At 38.0% G+C, this 9,228-nt stretch overlaps 2 protein-coding genes across 3 annotated transcripts in view; both read left to right on the top strand.

The window, feature by feature from the left end:
- Window positions 1-5,007, top strand: part of Rpt1 (26S proteasome regulatory subunit Rpt1) — a 6,951-nt gene extending 1,944 nt beyond the window's left edge. The window contains exons 2-10 of one of the 2 annotated variants that reach the window (XM_086988995.1): window positions 79-167; window positions 458-610; window positions 856-1,089; window positions 1,307-1,472; window positions 1,879-2,107; window positions 2,219-2,276; window positions 2,553-2,624; window positions 2,841-2,977; window positions 4,048-5,007. In XM_086988995.1, coding sequence (XP_086845121.1) covers window positions 79-167; window positions 458-610; window positions 856-1,089; window positions 1,307-1,472; window positions 1,879-2,107; window positions 2,219-2,276; window positions 2,553-2,624; window positions 2,841-2,977; window positions 4,048-4,192 — 1,283 coding nt within the window. In that variant the 3' untranslated portion in view covers window positions 4,193-5,007. The remainder of the gene's footprint in view (window positions 1-78; window positions 168-457; window positions 611-855; window positions 1,090-1,306; window positions 1,473-1,878; window positions 2,108-2,218; window positions 2,277-2,552; window positions 2,625-2,840; window positions 2,978-4,047) is intronic. The other variant, XM_022804781.2, reaches the window with a different exon arrangement.
- A 1,519-nt stretch (window positions 5,008-6,526) lies between these two features.
- Window positions 6,527-7,917, top strand: RpS29 (ribosomal protein S29). Its single transcript, XM_086988996.1, has 2 exons — window positions 6,527-6,687; window positions 7,581-7,917. Exons 1-2 carry the CDS (start codon window positions 6,626-6,628, stop codon window positions 7,687-7,689), a joined length of 171 nt encoding a protein of 56 aa, XP_086845122.1. The 5' UTR covers window positions 6,527-6,625; the 3' UTR covers window positions 7,690-7,917.
- The last annotated feature ends 1,311 nt before the right edge of the window (window positions 7,918-9,228 follow it).

Raw genomic sequence — 9,228 nt, forward strand, 5'->3', positions numbered from 1 at the left:
ACACATATATATATATATGTATATATATATGTGTGTGTGTGTGTGTGTGCTCCTTTTTCTCTCTTTCTCGATTTTTAGTACTGGATGAAGGCGACATTGCATTGCTGAAGACATACGGAGCAGGCCAGTATTCAAAGGCAATCAAACAAGCCGAAGAAGACATGCAGGTAAGTCCAATTTAAGAGTGGCCATAATAGCAATCAGTAACACGCTAATTTTGTAACTAATGATATGCTTTTGACAGCTTAGCTTAAGAATAGAATCGCGTATGTGCTTAAATTCCAGGGTCTCCTTCGAGCAGTGGCCAAAAACTGACGTCAGTGGTCAATCGAGATCAGTAATATTATAATTTTTGTCAGTTACTTTAAGATTTTCTGGTTGATAATAGCTTGCAAGTTCGCTCACATAAGGCGCAACTAGTAGCTCTTAGTGCAAGTTTCAGTATTTCGTTTTTTAGTCTTGTTTTGTGTCTTGTATTGCTCTGCAGGCGATTTTAAAACGGGTTAATGAATTAACCGGTATCAAAGAATCTGACACAGGTTTAGCGCCCCCCGCACTCTGGGATCTTGCGGCCGACAAACAAACGCTACAGAATGAGCAACCACTCCAGGTGAGGGCAACTACTGCCGTATACAGTTCGTGCTCTATCACCACGAATTGCTACGGACCGTGAATATAATCGTGCTCTTGTTATTATTAAAGTATGCTGTTGGTTACCAAAGGAGAGATCTGGTATTCTCAGGATTTTCTCGATAAAATAAAGAGTTTTGGCGGGGTTCTAGTTTCAACTACTACGAAAACTGGTTCTTAGTGAATATAGTCTAGGTGACCTCTTTTCATTTCCACTCGTTTTAGGTGGCTCGTTGTACGAAGATAATTAAAGGCGCTACTGGAGAGGATGCGAGCGGCTCCTCTGAAACAAAGTACATGATCAACGTGAAGCAGTTTGCCAAGTTCGTCGTCGACCTTGCCGACACCGTTGCTCCAACTGACATTGAAGAGGGTATGCGAGTTGGCGTTGACAGAAATAAATACCAGATTCACATCCCACTTCCGCCCAAGATCGACCCAACCGTTACCATGATGCAGGTTCGTAAATCCTGACCTTGATGAAATTTTTAAAGATAATTTATCGAAGCCTTCCGTTCATAAAATTACTCTTTCACACCGACACTATTTAGGTACTTATGGCATACAATTGTGTTGCTTACCTTAAATTCAGATACGATATTATTATAGTATGTTATTGCAAAAATCCAGACTCATTTGTGTTAGAAATTTTATAACAAAACGCGTTCGGTTACAGGTGGAAGATAAACCGGACGTTACATACACGGATGTGGGAGGATGCAAAGAGCAGATCGATAAACTACGCGAGGTAGTTGAAACTCCATTGTTGCACCCTGAGCGTTTTGTGAATCTTGGCATTGAGCCGCCCAAAGGAGTACTTCTTTTTGGTCCACCTGGAACTGGTACGTTATTCGACAGAATCAATAATCCGCTGGTGGTTTGAATAAAGTAACACATATTTAGCATAACATTAATTATCGCAATGCTGCATAAGCTTACTTTGCTTAGATTTCATTAGATTATCACGCAAATTATATTCAGTATATCAAACACAATTTCCTCGAGTCCAGTACCTGTGCGATGGCAATGGGAATTATTCTGCTGACCATAACACTTTTCATTCATTCAACCAATAGATTTTATTCATCTTTTTACGAACGCGTGAGTATATTATTTTATAAAGCTAAAGACATTATTGATCGCGTGCTCAATGAAATAGCAAAATCTACATATTACTGTATTTCGTGCCTCATCTCAACATATACGATGCCGTTTTCACCGTGCGTTTTCTATTGTTGTGACATACAGGTAAGACGCTGTGTGCCCGTGCTGTGGCCAATCGTACTGATGCGTGCTTCATTCGTGTCATTGGATCGGAGCTGGTACAAAAGTACGTCGGTGAAGGTGCGCGTATGGTTCGGGAGCTGTTTGAGATGGCTCGTACGAGAAAGGCCTGCCTCATCTTCTTCGACGAAATCGACGCTATTGGGGGTGCCCGATTTGACGATGGTGCTGGCGGTGATAACGAAGTACAAAGGTACACAGATAGCGCTTGTGCAAAAAGTAATCTTTTCTGAGTATCTGAGCAGAAAGCATTGCTGCTTTGGAATACGTTCGAAACAAAAATCTTTTTTCGTGTAATTTGCAGAACGATGTTGGAATTAATCAACCAGCTTGACGGTTTTGACCCTCGCGGAAATATCAAGGTATGTACTTCATTATAATGAGGTACGAAAATTGAAATTAGAGAAAGATTGTCGATCCAAGAAAACGCGTAAAAGAACGTTCATGAGCGATATTTTATTCACTGCTTGCTCTTGTACTCATAAATTGGGAATTTCAAAAGTCGGGGTTGCATTGTTTAAATGTATCCAGAGCTAACCCGCTTTAGTTTTAATTCCAATATTTCAAGACAAGTAGAGCTTATTGAGGTGGTAGAAAATAACATTAAAAAATATATACCTGAATTTATTTTAATTAAGGTTTTGATGGCTACGAATCGACCTGACACCTTAGATCCAGCTCTGATGAGGCCAGGACGTCTCGACAGAAAGGTGTGTTCTATTCAAAATAGGGCAATTTAGAGCCTCAATGCCTGAATATGTATATAATCAGTAGTTGGATGTTGCTCTCTCATCTGGGTGAACGATTACGATACACCTAAAACAGTTGTGCGCCTTGAAGAAGGGACTGCAAACTTATTGCTAATAATTATATATTTCCAATAACACTATTTACTATAAATTTAATACGCACTAATCCCTTTCCAGGTTGAGTTTGGTCTTCCTGATTTAGAAGGGCGAGCCCATATATTCAAAATCCACGCGCGCTCCATGAGTGTGGAAAGGGACATCCGATTTGAGTTACTCGCGAGACTTTGTCCTAACTCAACTGGAGCTGAAATTAGGTAAGTTGCGTGAAAAATAAGTATCATTACTGTAAGCAACGTCGACCGCTTTAAGTCTACCGACCTTCTGAGTAACTAATATTATTGCTTGTCCCCAATAACGCTGAAGCTGGTTAGTAGGTTAGTGATTCCGCCTGTGCTAACATAGAGTACTACTAGGTGCATACGTTTGCCTGTTATTGTTCCCGGTTTTCGACCTAAATTTTGCAAGGGTTTCGCATCTTACAAACTCCATATCGACCACCATAAAATTTACATTTCTGTTATTTTTGCTAACGATGCTTGGTGTTTCCATTTGCGTAGTTTCTTCCCTGGCTCCAACATATGGTGCTTCTCCCACGACTTAGAAGCATGGTGGATACGACTGAAATATTGCGTAACCAGGGTGTTCTACACCAACAAATCAGTCCAGATTTAGATTTTACTACATGACTTTCAACCCGCAAGCAGAATTTATAGATACAACAATTTGGTGATTACTAATCAAGTGCACGTAATTTCATAGTAGTTGTACCTGATCCTTGTTTCCAAAATACCTACGAAAAAGGGCAACGATTCGAAAAAATCAATTTCGGAGGACGTTAACTTTTAATTACAATTCCATTAGCCGTCCTAGGCATCGACCGAACGTCTGAGGCCTTTCAGATAAATCTGCCTTGTTTTCTTCCTGATTCTTTTAGAATTAACGTCATTATCCGAATGTGTATTTAGAAAGTCAACAACGAAGATAAATTATGTGGATGGCTATCCTTGAGGCTGTTAAACTTTCATTTGGCTCTAACATAAGCCTGCGTGATTTTCTGAACATAGTGCTTTCTAAACCGTTAATCATGATTTTTTTTAAAGAAATTCTTTGCGAATATTTTTTTGAGTCATCTACTCTCTTATATGCACATGATATAGGATCAATGTACTTCATCAGTCTCTTCGAGAACGTCGATGTGCAATATTTATAATAATATGAAGCAGCGGAAAGATGACAACCTGCTGTAATCATTGCATGTGCACAGCAATACAGACAAAGAGACAACCAACTTTAACAAGTTCCATGTTGTTGTAAAATGAAACAGGTCCGTGTGTACAGAGGCCGGCATGTTTGCGATCCGCGCGCGTCGAAAGGTAGCGACTGAGAAGGATTTCCTTGAGGCAATCAATAAGGTCATCAAATCCTACGCCAAATTTTCCTCAACGCCGCGCTACATGACTTACAACTAAAATCTTATAGCCAAAAAGATTGAGATGTAACGCGGATTTTCTAGCAACGACACTAGAAGAGAAGTACCGAGAACCCCATGCGATCCTTGTAAAGCCTATGCGAAAAACGCTTTCAAATCGCTAAAGGTCTACAGGATGCCGTATCTGCGAACAAGGCTGATCAGAGAAACATATTCAACTCAACATCGTTTCTGTGATAGGTTTCTCTGTCAACTATACTCCAGATTAGATGCATAGAACCCAGACTAGTCTATTGACACAATTTCTGCAAAATCATATGTATTATTTCGGGTTACTTGTCTGGTACTTTGTGGGTAGTTGCCTCTTGACGAATTTTTCAAATGTTTCTTCCCAACTTCTTAAACAAATAAAATAACGATTCATTCCTGTTCCGTCTAATGGAATTGATTATATATCATTTGTCTTTAAAGTCAAAAGTCAATATTCTTGTTCATTATTTGCATGATGCGTTTGTTCAGATTATGGTAATTAGCAAATGTTGAGAGCAGAATACAGCGGACGTTAGTCATATTGATATAGTAGAGTACAACGGAAAGCCTGGCGGAAACCTGATTTTATGGTATCATAATAAAAGTAAGGTGCGCCGTATTCTTCTACTACTCGAGAAAATTGCATGGAAATTAAGTCTGCAACCTCTGGAAACGCGTATTTCAAGGTTATATAAAACGGTTTGAGCTGAATCTAACTCGATTCAAGTTTATTTCGATAACAATATAAGTGTCTGCAATTTCATAATATACTATTACGCGTATATGTATAATAAATATTGAATTAGTATAAAGTAAAAGGTGAAATTGGTTTGTCTTCTCAATGCGTGATCTGATTTCGATCACAATTTTTTACAATTATCTTAGATTTTGTTACACCCATTATTTATTTTGATTTAGTGTTTAGAGTAAGGTTGTCACAAAAACACAATACAATTGAGTTAGAAGGTATGAATGTAGTGACCCGGATAAAACCCAATACAGATGTATGGGGTGGGAAATAGGGGTAAGAACAGAAATAGTTTCCACCAATACCTATGCAATTAGAAATTATGTATGCACATTGCAATAATAAAGAAATTCACAATATCATATACATATCTATGTACGATGATTTTGTCAAAAAAGCCCTGACAAAGGCAATCTTGAAAGTCGAGAAAGTAATGATAGTGTATTGCGTATTTTTTTACTGCATATTATTGGGTATTAAAACGCAGCACAGGCATTTCTAAGCACTTCCGTGCCATTCCATCATATTAATGACATCAACTAGTACCGCATAATTTAATTAGATTCAAGGAGTTCAGCTAAAGGGTATATCAGTTGCGTAGCTTACAGTAAAAGTTTTACATTTTTTTGCTAGATTACCGGAACCAAAATTACTGAACTATTTATCGCTTCGCACATTAACCTCGAATAATCTGGTGTCTTATGGAGACGAAAGGTCATAAAAAGTATTTCAAAACCGGTGCAAATGGAGGCTAGCTATAAGAAGAAGGCGCAAAGATATTTCCAAGCTTCATCTTCAAATAATATAGAAATGTACAAGTAGAAATAATGTAATGGCTTTCTTTCCGTTTTTCGTTATAAAAATTCTACTTTGTGAGGGGCATTGCCATTCCAGGAGACCATTGTAAGGACTAAAAGATAGCATGGACAGCCCCAGTTTAACACCACCTAAGGTCCGTTTATTTGAAATCAAAATATACCTTGTGGTGCTGTGAAATGCATGCGTTAAGAAAGTAACTTAACTTCTCAAGATTTTTTGAAGTTATGCTTGAATTTTACTATGATTTTCATAAACTGCTTTTGTGCTCTAAGTAATAAGGTAGCTATATTTAATGGGGTCCGACGATGACTTCGGACTCCAAGTCCAATTACATTGCAGTATTTGAAAACCTAAAGTCTCGAAAAAAGTGTTCTTACAATACTAACGACATATAAATTTAAAAATATGATTTTTGCATGTTAATCCCTTCTTTAGTTTCGTCTGTACTAATAAATTTGAAATAACTTTACTGTTGTCATTGCTTTCAAAGTTTTTGCACACGTCACTACGCAGTCCGAGATGTATTTATATGACACACATTTGTGTACTATGACTATGACTGAGAGTGTTATTCATCGGATGATGCTTGTAAGGCTGGGGAACTACTTGGATATCGCTTCTTTCAATTCCTGTATGCGTATTTGCCGTTCAAGTGTGTGTGTGTATCGTTCTTTAATTTGAATAGCGCTTAGATAGAAGCCTAGATACAAGCAAAATGCGTTGATTACGTTGAAGGCCTAAGAATAACTTTTGCTTAGAGGCGCTTTGCGTATCACAGTAGTACCACAAGCGTATCGAACCCGCTTCCACATTCCGCGACTTATCCAGTGTCTTTTCGCATCGTCTGTCGAGTCGGCCGGGAGCACGTTTTCCATTATGGGTCACGATAGCGTTTGGTTTGCGCATCCACGCAAGTATGGGCCTGGCTCTAGAAAGTGGTAAGTATCCTTTAACTCACTCTGTCGGTAAATGTTAAAACATGGCTAAAACCCTAGTGAAATCAACAGATTTTAGTGTTTCCTTTGGCTGTTAGGATCAATGCATTTGGAGCAGCCATCTTGAAATCATATGCCCACCTGAAAATAGGCGGCCTTTCGTGTACTAAAAATGGTTGAATGAGGTAAAAAAAAACATCCAAACAGCAATTGTATTCATGCGAATATGTGCTGTGATACTTAAACGGACGAAAACGGATAGATTCTTCAGAATTATCGGGTGGTAGTTGAATTGCAACGAGTTAGTGCCTGATTGACACATGTGGTTTACCATTGATATTCGAATTAGTTTACCATTAATCCTTAAGCTTATTAGCCATACGGTATGAGCCAATACCAGTTTTTTTTTATCACTGATTATTGTCACTTATTTTCAATACCTTAGGTAAAACACCTGCCTCTGTGTTAACTGTTATCTTTTCAGTAGCTTTGCCATTGTTATCTGTTAGAGTTGCGTGTTATTTGTTTGTCGTGTGTATGTATCGCCACTTCATAGAAAATTTATTTAAAGAGTTACGGTATATTAGATAACTCTGGAAATGTAATACATTGATACAAAACCAGCGGCAATCAGCACTTTACGATGGAAGTTGAGTTCATACTAGTGACGTAGGTCTTTAGACAAATAGCATTATAAAAGGCAAATGGCATCATAAAGCTATTTATACAAAGTATTTTTTCAGCAATTTTCAGCAATGCTGCATCGCGGCGTTGTCCCCTATATACAACCGCGATAAATACTCTTGATTAGGATCACTATAAATAAAGGTGATAAGCTGTTGGCACTTTTATTTGTTAGTAAATTATCTGTGTGTCTGTGGTTTGTCGAATTTCAGTCGCGTCTGCTCAAACACTCACGGGCTGATCCGCAAGTACGGCCTCAACCTCTGCCGTCGTTGCTTCCGTGAGTATGCCAACGACATCGGCTTCAAGAAGATGGATTAGAAAGCCGAACGTGGCTGCTCTATGAAAGAATGCCAAACTGCAGTTCGGCGCATTAGGTATTAAATTCTGTCCCAAATCATTTTGACGGAAGCCTCTCAAAGAAGACTTCGGTTGAAAAGAGAAATATTTCGCGGGACATTCAAGTGCGTGGAAGGTGGTAGTTCGAGATTTATTGTTTTTTAAAACACAATAATAAATGCACTGATCTGCCACTGTGGCAAGAAAATAGTGGTTGTTGTCTACTCACTGTATTTGTCGTTTGCTTGAAAATGCTCTAAATTTTTAACCAGATGTGGAAAGTTACGCGAAACTCCGCACACTAACGAGTTTTTTGGATTCTATCTGCCTCTGTAGTGAGTAATTTTGATAAAACGAGTGTCTACTGCCAAAAAGGCAAAAGAAATGTGTAGCATTAGTATTATTGTTCTTATTTATTTTATCGATATGGTGAGAAATTTCAAATAATATACCTACTAGCCACCTAATAGCTTTTTTAAAATTACCGCGGTATCAATTTTTGGAGAAACACGCGGGTAATTAGTAGTGTTTTTGAGAACCGCATTAGTAATTGTTTTAATCCTAAGACAACGTTGGTAGTTTCCGTTGGCAGAGCCCCATCGTAACGTTAATATAACTCTTAAACCAAACAACTAGGATATATATTATTGGTTCATTGCTCATTCAACCGCTGTAAAGTTATAAGCTATAATGCTTATGACATAGTATTATTACGTAGAAATATAGGAATGGTACTGAGATGCTTGTCACAGCAGTTTTAGGCATCTGATTCGCGTATCTCATAGTACTTTAACATATGCATATGTATACATATACACAAATTTTAGAACAAGGTCAATTGGCTCTTTACTTACCGGATGTTAAAGTAATAAGAGATTACTGCATTAGATTGATGAGAAACTGAGCACAGGCATTTCCATTTTTATATTCCCATAATACTATGTTAGTAGCATTACAGGATATAATTTTACAACGGTTGAGTGAGCACTGAACCAACGTTCAGCAATTCTATTATTTTAATGTACCATTTCTTACAGTATTTCTTAAATATGTCATATGTATGTTTGTGCATCTTTGTAGCCGAATATTCTCCTTTACTCCAGGGTTGATGCCATCAGGTTTGGGGACAGGGAACGCTTTACTAGTATTCTCCGTTGGGATATGACTTGTCGTTAAACATGTCATAAATAACGCGCTTAACCACGTGATCTTTTATTTCAAAGACTTTGGAAGGTGCTTAGGACGAGAAAGGTAAAGAAATAAATATATCTTTCTCGTAAATTGTAGTGTTGGATATAAATACCCAAGGGAAGGCAGTCTAGGTTTAAAAAAGCAAACAAGAAAAGCGGAGATCCTAATTTGATTCAATTTGCGTTCTCCATTTTGCATTTAAAACGAAGACTTTCTCCCGATAAGCCATTAATTTCTCAAGGCTGACATGATAAATCCTCCTCTAGTCCACCAGACAATATAAGAGGATGGCAAATGCCGGTAAGGTCTGGCAAAAGTGAATTCAAAACT

This window comes from Varroa destructor, unplaced genomic scaffold (assembly GCF_002443255.2).
Source record: "Varroa destructor unplaced genomic scaffold, Vdes_3.0 BEIS01000004.1, whole genome shotgun sequence".
NCBI lineage: Eukaryota > Metazoa > Arthropoda > Arachnida > Mesostigmata > Varroidae > Varroa > Varroa destructor.

Coding starts and splice junctions, on each gene's coding strand:
- RpS29 (XM_086988996.1), top strand. CDS start 6,626: ATGGGTCACGATAGCGTTTGGTTTGCGCATCCACGCAAGTATGGGCCT. Junction 6,688..7,580: donor GGGCCTGGCTCTAGAAAGTG/GTAAGTATCCTT, acceptor GTCGAATTTCAG/TCGCGTCTGCTCAAACACTC.